Here is a 16,064-nt window from a genome sequence, read left to right on the forward strand (position 1 = left end):
GTGCACCTCAAGGGATATTCGACCACAGAAGAAAAAGTGGGTCTATCTTCTCTCTGGTTTTCCACCATGCCCTTGGTAAAAAAATACTGATCATATACAGGGCTTCAATCCCAGGGCAAAGAAATTAACAATCAAGAAGAGCAGAATCTTGTCATATCACTTGAGGTCTTTTACATGTATGGCTATCAGTACGTCAAAAAAGGCCTCTTGGAACAGGCTGCTGGAGTTTACACGCAAGGCATGAAGTACCTTGGCCAATCTACGAAAGTCCTTGACGAGAGATCAAAGGAAGTAGCTGTACGGATACAGCTGGCTCTCTCAGAAACCTTCATAGCCATGGATCGACTTGCGGAAGCCTCCCAACTTTTGGAAGAAGTTTGGTTGCCTGAAAAGCCCCTTTCAATCGAGCGACACCATAAACATTTTCTTTGGCTGGCAAAAATTCATGCGCACCTTCGAAATCCAGGGGTGTATCACCCTGATACAGCTGAACCACCTGCCAAACATTTCTCCTTGTATCAGGTGAGGCCACTCTGATGCTAATACTATGATACACTACACCACTTTGACTCAATTTTCCTATCTATGTAGCGACTTGGAGTAAGTCACACCGCAACGAAAGAAGAGATTAGGAAAGCATATTTGGGGTGGACCCTCTGGTTCCATCCAGACAAGGGCGGTGACACGGGTGTGATGCAAGAGGTAGGGCCTTGCAACTCCGTCTTCCGAATGTGCATATTGCAGCTGACGATCAACTCAAATATATAGCTCTTGCAAGCTTATCAAACATTGGTACACGAAGGAAAGCGATCCAAGTATGATCATTCTTTAAAGGGAAATTATATGGGATAGCTGCTCATTGTAAGAATTTGAAACGGATCCTGGAGGAAAGTAAACGAAAAAAGATTGTAACTAATAGAGAACAAATATGAGTGACACAAATGATACAATTTGTGATGGAGGAATCCATATTAGTACCCAGTAGAAACTCGACATGTATGCGAACTGGGTGGAAGTAGAAGAATGATAAGTATGTGTACTCTGCCCCAACTGCCCCAAATCAAAATATATTCATGAAGATAAATACAGGTGATCTCGCCTAATGTATGTAAAGGGAAATGGGTCTGAGAACATGAAAGCACCTGGCTCGTGTATTCTGATAGTACTCCTCCTGAGTCTAATCAGTTCTCAACAAGAACTCTGGTTCTCGATATGAACTCTGTCGTGATGGTGACTTTCTAAGGCTAAGTGGTAAATGGATGTCTAACGCATAATAAGACGAATGATAAGACATGTGAGTGATGTCATGAAATGGAAGCAAATTTCTCTTTTCGAGAGGGAGACAAAGTACACGGTCTGACATAAAAAAACTGGTCATGAATGAAAGCTCATACTTGAATAATGAATTCTTGGATGTGTATGTTATGGTATCTCGTCCCTTCCGTCAATTCAGTCTGAAAGGCATTCTGACAAAAGTGAGTTGGTTCTCAGGCTACCGTATATCAAGTGTGTTTAGTCATGGAATGAGCCGCTGTGTCAGCAGCAGGAAAATCATTCGGCGAGAGAGGGAGTGGATATCATTAAACATTTAAGGGATGAGGGCTCATTCTTCCACGACTTGTTGTCCCCCCTCCGATCGCAAGGTATGCTCGAGCATATCATCAAACGTGTGTTGAAGTTTTATAAGGGCAGCTTTGATTTCGGTAGCATCAGCATCGTCCATGTAGCGCGTGGTAGGCTGCTTAGGGGTCGGGTTTGTATCTTTCATCGATGGCATTAATTTCGCTTCAATATACTACAAAATGCCAAATATAAGTCCGGTAACATTGTTGTTTCAATGGAGACGAAACACATACCTTGCGTAGTTCGTCCATTTGTTTTGTAGACAACTCTGGCGGTGAGTGTTCGTGTGTGAATCGACTGTCAAGTCTTTGAACTTGTTCCTGGAGCTGGCATTCAAGGTGAAACATGAGTTGATATTAGTATCAGAACTACGAGTGAATATCAATTCCTGATGCCCTCACCTCCTTTACCTGACGCTCAAGATCAAGCATCTTGGCTTGATCAACCTTGAGAGTCGTGAGCTAGATTTTTTGAAGACACAGGTTTGAAGGTATGAGTACGCTCGCCAGGATATACATGAAATTCTAACGCCCTCACCTCCTTTACCTGAAGGTCAAGATCAAGCAACTTGCTCTGATCACTTTTCAGAGTCGCGAGCTAGAATTTTGGAAGACAGGGGTTAGAAGGTATAAACGCGCTTGCCAGGATAGACATGTAAATTGACACTCACTTCTTCATTTACACGGTCAATGTGGGGGCCGAGCTCCTTACGAACCTCCCGTGTAATCTTTCGGGCAGATATGTTGGATGGACTCTCCTTATCCTCGGCAAGTTTGCTTTCGAGAACGGATCGAGCTAATTCAAACTGAAAGGGGAGTTCAATTCATCAAGATATATAGCCACTAATATCGCGTAAACTCACCTCTTCTGCTTGGTCAATACATTCTTCTACATCATCTATGAGATCATCAACCTTAGTTTGAAGATGATCCAGTTGCGCTTGCATTTTCGAAGACGGTGAAGATAAACGTGGTCGATTTGCTTTGGGTACATCTATCCCAGTTTGATGGCTGGTGGATGGGCGTTTTCGAGATGTGGAAAGACTGGCCTCAGGCTTTGGAGATACAGGCTCAGATTTTATAGAAGGGGAAGGCTTCTGAGAATGGTCGCCTTTGGGGCTAGATTTTCTTGATCTTGTCTGCATTGGCGGCCGAATTCTTCGATTTCGGAGTGACAGCGTAAAGTATCCGGTGAACAAGTAGAAACCTGAGAGTCGAAGGAGGATTAATAAGATGCCAAGTTCATGTTACAGTTGAATTACCTACGGTACGAATCCCCACTTTCTCTTCCTTTGTCTGTGGTCAAATTTTTCAACCAGGCCGGGAGAATGTCTAAGAAGAGCTGGTGTGTGAGACATCCCCACTTGCAAGACAATTGATTGGACCCGGGTGGCCGAGGCGACTGCACAAGGAAATCTGAGATGAGGGGCTGTTCTTTTAATTTCTTACGTACCATACATACAATGTTGACTCGAAACTCGGTCGCCTTGGGGAAGTATTGATGAATAAGATTGAAATGTGCTTTCGGTTGTCGACAAACGTGACCTCCCCGCCGGACCACATGCGGTCAGATATGTATCAAGTATTCATAAAGGGATCGATGAATTTTATAGACTACCCTTTACAGACATTAATGTCTGTAAAACATGAGTCTCTGTAAAAATACATTTTCCCCGGGCCAATGTTGAAATTTACAGCACTTCTTCGAAATCCTAATGTATGTAAACAAAGTAAGGCCAAAGCAAAATCGGAGGTAGCTGAAAAGGAGGTGACTTCAGAGTCAAAACCCGGTGAGTCAGGGTTACGAGCTTGTGCCAATTGATCCCGCTAAGAATGAAGTCAAGACGGAAGTCATTAGCCCAGAATCTGCGGTTAGTGGTACTGTAAGGAAGTCAAAGCGTAGGAAAGCTTAAAGGTTACATGATCAAGTTTTATGATTCCATTCCCTTGCTTCGGGGATATATACAAACTCAACTAAAGCACAAAAAAAGGTTCATGATATGCCCGTTTATAACAATATCAATAATGTAAATAGCTTCTCTTTTTTCCTCTTCTTTCCTCCTCCTAATGGTTTCGATATTTTCGTTTATAATAATATCATGTCAATATCCTCCCTCCCCTAAGTTCATCTTCAAATAACCTCCATTCTGTGTTGAATCTCGGTGAGAATCATGCATCATTGCTTGTACCTACAAACCTGGAGGTAGGGTATGCGCACGTCTTCCTCCTACCTCAAAAGTACCAAATTTATGAGTAAAATGTGCGAGAGAGAATGACATGACAATAAACTTACGAGACACGTCTTGCACCACTTGAGCCCATCCATTCCCAGCAATACTATTACCAGCCACACTGGACTCTTGACTGGCCTCCGCGGCTATGGAGACATTTGTTATCAGCCATCCAGGGTCGATTGAGATATATGATAAATTGATCAACTTACACGGCCCATCCACGGTAAAAGATCGGGAGAGATCTTGACCGTCTTGGGGGCCTTCATGAATTGTGGTCGAACCTTCACGACTGACGATGCTCCCGTGTTCAGTAGCCTCGGTGGCTACCGTGACTGCTTGACTCGCCATAGAGGCTATGGAATGGAGGTGTCATTCAATGTGTCATTCAAAGGTGATAAAGGGTTGTTGTGAAAAGGAGAATGTACCTGCCGCCTCGATGGAGTCGAGGAGATCGAGCTCTTCCGAAGACAATGTGATTGGAGCTTCGATCGCTGTGTAATCCTGGTAAGTCAGCCCAGTGCAATTTTTCCCACGTAGAGAGGTCAACTGACCTTCTTCGAATTCAGCGGCAAGAGCAGCTTCAGCGGCAAGAGCAGGGCAAGAGCAGCTTCAGCGGCGAGAGCTTCGTCGGTCATGCGTAACATGGCCACGGTGTACATCTTCCCATTGCTCGCTCGACGCCAATCGTTGAAATCGGGTTGATGAGGGAATGGATTAGTGCTGATGCATCCAGTGGTGATGCGACTGTGGCCGAGCTCGCCGCAGCGAAAGCATTGGTCCAATCCGGCATGAATGCCTGGATGGGATCTTTCGTTGAGGGTCCAATGAAAGATTTCCGATTTTGAGCGGGGTGATAGGCTGTTGAACCAGGCGAGCTCTTCAGGGGTGGGGTTTTCCCACCATCTAGGACGCATTGGCATGATGTTGTTGATGATGCTCACTAAAGTAATGGAGAGCGTCGATAAAGTAATGGAGAGCGTTGATTGAGTTGATTGACTTGAAATGATCTGAAGGACGCTTCTCGAACAAGTCATCCCGTTAGGATATCGCGTCTTAATGATATCGTAACGGTCTTGATATCCTAAGTCCGAAAAGGTGTACTCCTTTGACTTTCGGTTTGGACATATCATGCTCGGAAGATGAGCTGTAAATTTTGATATCACCCCCGTGAGGAATATATTTGCAGACACACTTTTTTGCGAAACAAAAAGGATGTAATGGAATAGCCGTAAATTTGCATAATGAAAGGACATTATCGACTTTTACGCAACTGTTTTTCTGGCAGACAATAACGCCTGCAAGAATTAAGAAATAAGCATCGCAAATTTCTACTTTGAACACCCTGCGGAGAATTTTGCAGTCGATATGTTACAACGCTTTCCCCTTGCGATCATTCCATTTTGGAGAATGTCTGTAAAATTCATCATTTCCCCGGAGATTGTTGATTTTTACAGACATCGCGATTCACAGACATTATTGTCTGTAAATTTCTCGGGCCCCTTAAATAAAAGCTGAGAATAAAAGAAAAGTTCCACAGCATTAATCGGGTTTTACCACCGGTGGGTTTTACACCGGATCTACATTGGAGAGTCATTTCGGGCGGCAGGAAGGCGAAAACTGAAAGCTTCTGAAAGTATTTGAAATTTCTGGAGATAGTGCGAAATATACGGTATTGTAAGGGAATTAAGTGAATTGACGCAGAGGAAACAAAGTACTAGGCTAGTCAGAATTCTGCGCTACCTGAAATCCACGTAAATTAAAATAATGTACGACTTTGCCCATATACTTGTATTTTCATTTCGTCATAGAGGTCTTTACACTTTTTGACGTTGTGAAGAGCCGGAACCCCAAACTTAAAGAAGGGGAAGCATCAAAAAGATAAGATGGAAGCGGCGAAGACGTAACACACGCATGTATCGAACTCTTTGCTCCGACTAGATGGCCGATCTCTCCAAGGTAGACTAGTCCTTCTCTTTTTAACTTGTTTAGATAGTGTTTGATGCAATATATGCCTAATGCACTTTAAATAAAAAAAAAAAAAAAGAACGAGCCGAGGCATTTCAACGCGTTAAGAGGAACCTTGAAAACGGATTCTTCCATAATCTTGCGACATCTATTGCTGGATTCGTAGAGGACTACAAGTTTTTAAATACTCACGAGCTTGATTCCATCTTAGATGCCATCTATCTTAGGATGAAGTCGCCGACATCTGCTCCAGCCTCTCCAAGTGTCTAAATGTGGTGTCATACAGTCAAATGCTTCTACGCTCACGTGACCCTGAAGTGATTTCTCATTCAGAGCTTATCAAGAGACAACTCGAGATCTCGGAAGCTAAATACGAACGCTATGGCAACAATTCCGCAAGGAGGTTTCGAAGCTTTGGGCAATTTGGTCAGAGGAGACGTGAGTTGCTGATCTGACAACGTAAATTAACTATATGGCCATAGTTAATGGCGCTGACTGGGAATCAACAATACCTCTGTGTCAACCTAGTACACGCACCTGTGACTTCGAGGATGCCCAAGGTGGAATCGCGCCTGACACTACTACATCAGTCTCCAATTAGGGTTGATGGATACCTCAGTAAGTGAATATGCTTTCGTATAACCTCATAAAACGTCTTTTTGGAAAATCCTTGAGGGGCATGTCAGTCAGCTGACATTCTCTACAACCTTATTGCCGTATCTTTCGATTGATCTACACAAGTAAATGGCATCATATTTTTACAAGGAATGAAGATACCCTATTGACGGTCCTGATAGACTGAGGCAGTCCAAGATAACGAACATACTGTTGCGCTGTGGTGATTTAGACTTAAGTGCTGATAAGTAAAGATGAAATATAAACACGCGTTTTTTTATCTTATATAGTGCGCATGAGCCAGAACCGAGATGACCTCTAGAGAGAGAAGTTATGGCGCATAAGGAGATAGCAATAGTACTCAGAGCTAAAAACTATATGGACCGTAGGAATTTGACTTTGTCTGAAAAAAGACTCGACATGGTTGGTTAAGGCTGCTCTCGGATTTACGACGTGGTTGGTTCACAGTGACCGAAATGGTTAAATATCGCAGATGCCATTTCGCAACTTGCAAACACACAGATTAGGTTTTTGAGAAGGTCTCTTCTCCAACATAATTATAAACATTATATATAGCCACAAATAAGCATCCTATGAATGGAAGAGGATTTCAAAACCTCATCTCAGATATCAAGAAGCAAGCTGCTCCATTAATTGATAAGAATGTAATCTTGCTGATCTCTTGCAACTGATATGATATCCGTCACATACATAGGGAAGATCACAAGGGCAAGCAAAACTGTAAGAGCATCTAAGAATTTGAGTTTTACTTTCCCAGTCCAGCTTCATGATACAAAGCGCAGTTCATACATATCGACTCCTTTGCTGCATAAGATAAACACCGGCGTATTTGGTATACAAGTCATTCAGTTGGACAAGCAAATATAAGTTAACCGCTATAAGTAAAGCAACTGCGACCCAAACAAACGCGAGGTGAGACGTCTTGAGTGAAGTGACATTGATTTGTTGAATCGAAGTCGTTTCCTTTATCTCAGCGGGCAATCTGTGAGTGCATGGTGTGTGGAGACATGTTGAAAGTGTTGAATTCATAAGCTCCATTGCCGTCAGAGTTTCTTCACGTTCAGCTGAAGCACGGGCACGGTCCTCTGACGCACCGAAATGGAACCAGCCTGCCATCAGTTATGTGGTTTCTGAAAGTCAATGATTGAAGATTACCCTGAGCATCCTGTAAGAGCTCCAAAACCTCATGTTTTGAACTCGACCAGTCCCTTTCGTGTAGCAGCACCAGTTGTATGAGGGTCTCGTCACGCTCTGTTGGCAATACCTTGTCAGCTGCATGAATAGATACTCAAGAATGAATCCCATTTCTGAATCACCCTTGACATTCTTCAACCAAGACCGGATATGTTTGTGAAAAGTGGCCAGGTCCGTCAATAATCTGGGCATGTCATCGCCAGCGGTTGTATCAATTCGGCATCTTTGTGGCTTTGACTCGTGTTTGAAACTTGTGCAGTGCGCTGATAACTCAAGAATAGATTCAGATAGCCGAAAAGGTCTGTAATAAGAGATTTTGACTCACCTGTTATCATTCTCATGCTAGCTTTCACCTGTGAATCAGCAAAGGAACATGCTTGAAAATGGTCCTCAAGTTCCCCTCGCAGGTCGTTCATATTGAGTTCCATCGCTCCTATCCTTTTGTTGATTTTTGAGTCATATTTAACAGTACTACGCAAACTTTCCAACTGCATCTGTATCTCACGTATCTGGTGAACCATACTTTCACTCTTTCGAATGCCGGATTCTCCAATGATGGCAACCTCCTGCTTCAAAGAGGTCATTTCCTCCAAAACAGCTTCCATCCCCATTCCTGAAAGTTTTTCTATCTCCGATAATCCCTCGGCCAGCTTGGTGACTTGACCGACAAGTCTCTCATAATCTTCTGGGGTTCTGCAGAGCTCTTCCGGCGAAATGGAGGTTGAAGGCGAAAATCGGGGGTACCTCGGTGGCTTTGGCCTGTTGAAGTCGAGATAGTTCTGGTTGCCTGACATTTTTCGGTATTGGGCGGGATGAAAAGTGTCGGTAATGGATCTCTGATTCTCAATATATTGGAAGGGCGAGACTAAGGATCTACACATGTAGGAATCTTTACGAGTGGGTTGTAAAGGTGATTCTCACTAACTCCGTTGTTTCTCTCCTCTTCTTCCAAGCCCTCTGAACAACAATCTCATTTGGATCATCCTAACCAAACAATAGACAGATACTGCTCGTCCAAAGCCATGAGCGTATGCTCAAATACAATCACTACTGCCATACCGGGGAGGTCAGGATGAACATTGAGAGGGGTGGACAGTTAATTGGTTATATATTTCCATTCATGGCAAAAAGTACCCAGCTACGTATAAGATGACCAATAAAGCTTGAAGCCCTTTCTTGCACAGATTTTTTGGCGCCATTATCTCAAACGAGATCTCAAACTGCTTGTGTAACGTTACGCAGTAACTGTCCCAGGCCGTCGTTAACCTTGAGTTCCCAGAAATGATGCTGATTGGCCACAAATCGTGACTCTCGGGGATCTGATCATCAATCCAAATCCACATCAAAATCGCCAGCAATAGACCGGATACAGCGAGACGGAAATATTTTAGAACACAAAATTTCACTACCCGGGAGAAGTAAGCGCTACTGCCTTCAAATCTTGTTGAACATAATGAGACTTACATCTGTGTTTGGATGTATCCAGGCAATCGACCGTTTTATGGACTCGCAAGCTGTCAGTTTCCTCTATGTTATACCATTTTGTGCAGCAGATGGCAAGAGAGTCACAGGAACGTTGTCGGTTTGATTAATATTGATCAGATCTGTCTTGCTGATGTCAAAATTCGAGAACTGACCATGTTGAGTGTCTTTGCCAACTTTGGGTGGGGCCTTCAGTTCTGTCATGTCGAATGCTTTATTGGTTGCTAAGATGGGAGAAAAGTGCACTTGAAGCTGTGGTTAACCGAAGAGGTTGAGAGGCCTGGTCATCAATTGGGTAAGAGCCTTAGTCAGTGGGAAAGTTGAGCTGGAGCGAGAAGTGAAGAAGATACCAGAAACGCGTCCGAAGCGATAAAGGCACTGTAATGCAAATCTCCAGAACTCCCTAGGATCGTTTCACCTGAGGCATAAAGGTCTTCCTTTGATTAATCCATTCTGAGATCCTTAGATCCCCACCGGAGATTTGAATCAACTTGATCATTTACTCATCTCAAGTATTGACTCATCTTGATATGTAATTGGCTCATGGGCTCATCAAAAGAAGCTGAAAACTGTCAAGCGCTAAGGACTACCGCCAAGTGCTAAGCCGCCTGTTATATTGCTCATTCAGACGTTCACAATCAAACAGAATTAAAGTCGGTCTCTCCCCATGTGATTGCCACCCAACTTGTCGTTCAATAATCTTCATTACAACCCTCTTCGACGCATCTTTTGATTTTTCTGCAGTTTGCATTCTCCCTACCTCCTTCATACTGAAAACATACATACCATAACTGTACTAGACTTTATATTGACGGCTCGATTGGTGAAGGAAGAGATGGCCCCAGAGTCTTCAAGCTATTCAAGCGCCGGCGCCTCTGTTGCCACCGTGAAGCCCACGAGGGAATCAACATATGTTCATCGTAATGTTCTATCAGGGGCTAGTTTAGAAACTAGTGGAAAACTGAAAGGTAAATATCCTTCTCCCCTCATTTTATGTGTGACTAAATGTTTGTCCCCACAGAATTTGTTATCGACTCAATTAAACAAGAGACTTCCACTTATTACGCTCTCCTGAAGCATTCACGCGCGGAGCTATCCTATCTACGCACACAAGTTGAAACAGAAACTAGTGACAATACCAGTAAGATGCACTTTTAAATGCCTCATCTTCCCTGCTGACGAGTTCCAGAACTCAGGGCTGATCTTTGCTTACCCCTTAGAGAATTGGAGAACAGTCTCTCAAAAAGTCGATGAAAATGTTCGTGATGCCGAGCAAACGAGAGAACAGTTAGAAATCTTGGAGAAAAGATATTCGCGCACTGTTACTACTGTTGAACACCTTTTCGAAGATCTTCAATATTTCCAACGTCTAGGGCGTGAAAACCTTTGTCTCATGCAAGAAAAGTATCTTATTCTTCACGAAACTCTTCAAGACCTTGAAGTACAGTACTCAAGGCTTGAGTACAAGTTTGGTATGTGTCATGTGGAGTTCTTCCTTGTTAAATTTACCCAGCGCGCTGAAAATTCGATCCACTTATCTGCTCTTCCTAGCCTATTCCATCGACTTGGAAGGCCTTCATTTCTACTACGTAGTTATTTGCTGGATGTGCTGTCAAGTCCTTTCTTTTTTTGGCATGATTGGATGGTGAATCATATTGAATTTACTATGATCGTACCACTTCACAATTTATCGAATTTCTTTGCGCGTAATATACTCAAGTACCTATGCATGTAATAGGTACATGTTATTCAAAGCGGAGAGTAGTCAAAAATTTTTGAAGTGTTTTGGAATATACCGAGGTGATAAGAATAATTTTGATCGATGGTTGATCATAGGACAAAACTCGAAACTTGCAGACCCATATTCCACCTCCAAAAACCCCCACTGACATCACACCTTTGAACCCCTTCAAACCGCAATATGTATTCACTAAGTCTGAAATTTTCAATTCTTGAGTCGCACTCAAACACATAAGCACAGCATTATGGTTTATTACAATTGCTTTTCACACATTCCCCAGTCGTGTCGTAGTGCCCACGGCTGTCGACAACCGGGACCTCCCAAAAGTTCGCACATTAGCGGCTCTAATCTAGACCTCAGCCTCCCGCTATGAATAAATTGAATAACCAGCAGATTACTTGGAGCGGAAGTGAAAGCAAACAATTCATGCATTGCATCTTCCAAAACTTTGTGTAAGAGTGAGAATAAGACACCTGAATTAATACCTGAATTTAAGGATTAAAAGTGTTTTTGAAGGGTGAAGACAACGAGCTACGGAAAAAAGTCGATTATGAAAAAGGTCCGAAATACCAAGAAGCATATGACTGACCGTACAAAACTCGACTTTGCGTCATCTTCATCAGTATGAGTCTTCTGAAAAGGGTAGCCGAAATCATTTGCGCACATACCTTCAAACACGCAAGGGTTGAATCAATTGCAGCGGTCGTTGTTTGCTGATAGCAAAACCGTTGATGGTCGGTGAAAGCAAAAACGGCGATAGCGTGGTCCGTATGTATGTTGGTCAGTGGGACGAGTGTATGTATGTGGGTCCGTGGGGAAACAGGTGAAATAATGTTTAGTAAGATACATAATCCTTCTTTGAAGGGGCTTGAAGTGGTATGTGCAGGCGAGGACTAACCTACATACGTGTACTCTGCACCCTTGCAAGTCATCAGACGGTGGTTTTCCTCATCGGAGAAGTTGAGTCCTTTCCAAACTATCCTGACTTGGAAAACCATCATTTCGACCATTTCGCGCCCGATTCCAATCCATAAGTGCGTCTGGTGCTCTCCTACCTCAATTCTTATATATGCTGATTGCTGATTTTATCGTCGAGGTATCAGGAAGTGATAATGCTCCCACCTTTTCTACCTGATGACGTCAGCGGCCTCATGCCCGAGTTGCGAGAATTAGCTGTTCACCATCGAAGGCCAGAGTCATTACTGTCGAGGGGTAATCCGGATGACCGTGCCAGCGATTTCAGAATTTTCGTTCAAGGTACTCTCAAGCGTTACCAGATGTTCCACATCAAGGATGCCGTTGCGACCCACATAGAAAAATACAAATTTCTAAACACCTTGGAGCTTGGCGCGATAGAACACGCGGCTTACATGGTAGAAGATGTCCTTCTCAACATCGTCGCCAAGGTCCACGACACTGAAAAGGTGATGTCGTACTGCAAGATGCTGTTGCGTTCGACGGACCCCGATGTGATTCGTCACCGTAATCTATACAAGAGGCAAATCGAAGAGTCACAAGAACAGCACAAAATCATGAAGGAAACACAGAAACGTTACTACAAGGATGCCGCGAACCTCTGGGCCCTATTATCAGAGGAGACGTGAGTATCTGACGTGATAACATCGAAAGGGGTGAAATTTCATGAGATATGCTAACTTACAAACATTATAACTTCTTATCTTGGCCTATTCAAACCCAGTAAACGTACTTGTGACTACGAGGATGCGGTTGCCGCTGGGCGCGTGCCAGAACCCGCCGAAAACGAGCCTGATGCAGCTGGACAGGCAGAACAGTGATAGTGGAGACGTGAGTACCTGACCTGATAACATTTGAAATGTCAGAATGTTTGAGAGACTGACTTACATACAGTTTCCCTTCCTATTTTTGCCGGATCTTGAGTGGCAAGAAGTTTAAGCAGCGGTTTTGGTTATCCTCCTGCCTCATTTCTCTTTTGCTGAATATAATATAAGGAAAGCTAGTCATGTAGAATTTGCTCGATTATGTGATTCGTGCTAGATACAATATATATGTAGTTCGGTGATGAGACGGCTCAAAAGATTGAAACTATCTTCTTTGGTATTCTGCTCACGGAATATCACAAGGCTCTTGTGAAGAAAGCTACTTTGACCTCAATGGTTTTGTCTTCCTTATCATTGAATGAAAAAAACAGATACAAACAAGATGGAAATTCTATGGACTCAAATACACCATGTCTTCCCAAAATTCGAAGCAAGATTTAAACGTTCCCAGGAGCTATTTTCCGTCTTACAAACAGAGCCAAAAATTAAGTAGAGTACATCGGTCTTGTCCAGCATGAATAAAAACCATCGGGATCCGGTAAGTACGTTCATTGTTGTGGCGGTCTCGAAGAACTAGATATAGATGGATGATTTTGAAAAAGATAAGATGATTGATATTTTTTCTTCTCTAAAGGAGGGGAAACAACAATCACACTTAGAAAATCAACATCAATAAGATCTTTTGACTTTCAATCCTGAAAGTCATTAAAATCTCCTTACCACTCATTACACACAAATTATCTGATTTCAATGGTGTGTAGTATCGTGTATCACCATGCCAGAACTCATAACTCGATTGACAAAAAGCAAAAACCGGGACATTCACTCACAAATCACGTATCTAGTAGTACAACACATATACAAGAATCCAGCCACATCTTATATCGTGGAGTAAAGCAAGCATGAAAGAGATAGAAAAAAAACTACAATCAACTAAAACAACTTAGAGGAATCTGCCCACATCTTTTATCGTGGTGTAAAGTAAAGAAAGAAAGTATCATAATAAACTATCTGTAATGTAACACTTAGATAATTTGATATCAAGAGAAACAGAGAATGTGAAGTCTCGATTCATTCACTCCTCAATAGGACAAGAGCCCGCCCGACGTGACGGTAATACCTGCCTGTGACACCTTTATTTATGGCAGCAGTCGCAGTCCGTGCTAAACAAACATGAAGAGCAAAGGCTTTTGTGAGACGGTGAACAGCGGTGAACTTATGATTTGATTGATCCGAAAGAGATCAAACTTACGGTCTCAAACTGTGTACTTTTGACCAATCGGTCCATGGGAGCGCCACCGGGTTGAAAGGTTGGTGCTTGGTTTGTCTTGAGTGTGATTGAAGTGTTTCCAACAACGCGGATGACGTGGTAGCCGGAGGGGTGGGGGTTGGAGAACTGAGACCAATCATGTCGGCAGTGACCGAACGACCCATTTCAAAAAACATTGAACGAATATTCAATGCAGTTGGATGGCCATTTGAAGGGTCGGATGGGACACTCATAGGGGTGGGCGTGGCAGATGGGGTATTATCGTGAATGTTTTGACTACAAATCATATATGTATAAATGAAAATTTATAAATCCTTTAAATGAAAATGAAAACTCTGGCGATTGAGATGTACGAAAGTTTGCAAAGAGGCTTACGTCGATTGATCTTCTAAAACGGTTTCCATAGTCCACTCTTGGTAAGGATGCATCCCAAGTAAAGCCTTTACACTATATATTTTACCGTTAGTGGTACGGCGCCAGTCTGGGATCGGTTCGGCTGTCCGTCCGACTTGACCGCATTGCCATGTACGGTGACCAAAGACGCCACAGTTCATGCACTGATCTTGCCTTGCTTGACACTCGGGTGGGCCGTTAACGGGATCGAGACGGGTTCTCGTTCAGCGCTGCCGCGAGTAGACATGATGAGTTCTAAAACCGATCTCGCCGCTGCTGAAGAGAGAGGAACGGTTGAAATATTTCCATTTGTACTTTTTTCAAAGGTCTTTTTTGTTTTTGGACCACAAAATGTTAGTTGATTCTTGACCGTTCAGGTGTTGGATTATAGATATATATGGTGACAAGATCTTTGACTGTTACAGTGTTTTGTCTAGCCATGCAGAAATGAAGAACAAATTGCGGATTCCACTGAGATTCCATAATGATCCTTTTGACCTTCACTCTAAACAACAAATAACTATCAGTCCGTAGGTATGAAGAAGTCGTGGGAAGCCTGAGGCATGAGTTAAGGGTTTTATTTAAGATTGGGGACAAGCATCTTGTAAATCTGCTCAGAGGAATCACTTTCTGATGTGTCACTAGACCACCCTTTGTGATCTTGGGCTTCGTCGGTAGTCCTGTTTTCTGCAGACCTCAGTAGAATCTCAATGCAGCCCTTGAAGGCTACATAATGTTCCATGAACACTGTCAATATTTTGATGAATTCCTCTCGGTCCTCCACCTTTAAGTACAGACAAGATATGTCAGATCGATTAAGTTGAAGTTTATGTTTGTGTGAGATGAGAGATTTGGAAATTTATTACCTTTTTATCAAGCTTTGATTGCTTGAAATACAGATCAAGTTGCTTTGCTATAGAGCCGGAGTTCAATTCTGTTTTGCTCTTCAATGGTAAGTTGGATTTCATTTTTGACCTTGAGTTACTTTGACCTGGCTTGGATTGGACCCCACTGAATCTCGAAATTATTGAATGGATGTCCCCGGGTTGAAGAATACCTGAAAGTAAAAGTCTTTCACTCAGATGAGTCAGGGGCTCAAGGTCTCTTTGAAATTTTTGTAAATTATTTGACATCAGGCGAAGCTCCCCAGCTGAGATTATTTTGGGAGTTAATTTCATTTTTGAGTGTGTTTGAGCTGCGGTTGGAAAGATGACTTCAGGGTCAATATAGGCTTCATGACCGGCAGAGTGTAGACTACATACGTGATTTGTAATTCTTGATGTTGGTTTTGGCTTCTTGCATCGCTTGGGCTTCAAGATCCATCAATTTTCTTTTCTTCATCTGGAACTGTGGCATATCCGAAGCAAAAAGTGACATTGAACCCCAAGAACCAGGTGTAGTTGTCGGTTTCGGTGGGATTGGATGTGAAACAATTACAATCAATTCAAGGTGTATTACTGGTAATTTGAATGGTGTTGGTTGCGTTGATATAGTGATTGAGGAGACTAGAACCAACTCTTCAACAATTTCTGAAAGTAATGAGATTATTTTAATGTTCAAGTTTTGTGGGAATGGGGTGATGTGGAGCAACATCAGATTCCAAATTAATCAAAGGTTTTATGTAGCCATAGGTCTTGAGAAATTTGCACAACAAAGGTGCTGAACTGAGTTGCTTATATGTAGCTTAGTTCCAATTCTGTTGATCACAACTGGATGAGTGTTTTCTCA

At 42.7% G+C, this 16,064-nt stretch overlaps 4 protein-coding genes across 4 annotated transcripts; 1 reads left to right on the forward strand and 3 right to left on the reverse strand.

Annotated features, from left to right (window-relative positions):
- Positions 1-1,603: 1,603 nt before the first annotated feature.
- MELLADRAFT_103461 (uncharacterized protein) lies at positions 1,604-5,450 on the reverse strand (the record flags this gene model as incomplete). The annotated part of the gene is made up of 13 exons (XM_007406592.1): positions 1,604-1,795; positions 1,857-1,949; positions 2,025-2,084; positions 2,294-2,428; positions 2,486-2,829; positions 2,889-2,964; positions 3,076-3,167; positions 3,916-3,999; positions 4,066-4,209; positions 4,282-4,357; positions 4,408-4,987; positions 5,049-5,151; positions 5,411-5,450. The coding sequence occupies 13 exons, from the start codon at positions 5,448-5,450 to the stop codon at positions 1,604-1,606; spliced, it is 2,019 nt and encodes a 672-aa protein (XP_007406654.1).
- Positions 5,451-11,986: 6,536 nt separating this feature from the next.
- MELLADRAFT_60532 (uncharacterized protein) lies at positions 11,987-13,114 on the forward strand (the record flags this gene model as incomplete). The annotated part of the gene is made up of 3 exons (XM_007406332.1): positions 11,987-12,474; positions 12,596-12,680; positions 12,908-13,114. The coding sequence occupies 3 exons, from the start codon at positions 11,987-11,989 to the stop codon at positions 13,112-13,114; spliced, it is 780 nt and encodes a 259-aa protein (XP_007406394.1).
- Positions 13,115-13,921: 807 nt separating this feature from the next.
- MELLADRAFT_103464 (uncharacterized protein) lies at positions 13,922-14,497 on the reverse strand (the record flags this gene model as incomplete). Its single annotated transcript, XM_007406591.1, has 2 exons — positions 13,922-14,219; positions 14,319-14,497. The coding sequence occupies 2 exons, from the start codon at positions 14,495-14,497 to the stop codon at positions 13,922-13,924; spliced, it is 477 nt and encodes a 158-aa protein (XP_007406653.1).
- A 416-nt stretch (positions 14,498-14,913) lies between these two features.
- MELLADRAFT_60534 (uncharacterized protein) lies at positions 14,914-15,713 on the reverse strand (the record flags this gene model as incomplete). The annotated part of the gene is made up of 3 exons (XM_007406590.1): positions 14,914-15,120; positions 15,203-15,567; positions 15,599-15,713. 3 exons carry the CDS (start codon positions 15,711-15,713, stop codon positions 14,914-14,916), a joined length of 687 nt encoding a protein of 228 aa, XP_007406652.1.
- Between the last annotated feature and the right edge of the window lie 351 nt (positions 15,714-16,064).

Source organism: Melampsora larici-populina (assembly GCF_000204055.1).
Source record: "Melampsora larici-populina 98AG31 unplaced genomic scaffold MELLAscaffold_6, whole genome shotgun sequence".
Lineage (NCBI taxonomy): Eukaryota > Fungi > Basidiomycota > Pucciniomycetes > Pucciniales > Melampsoraceae > Melampsora > Melampsora laricis-populina.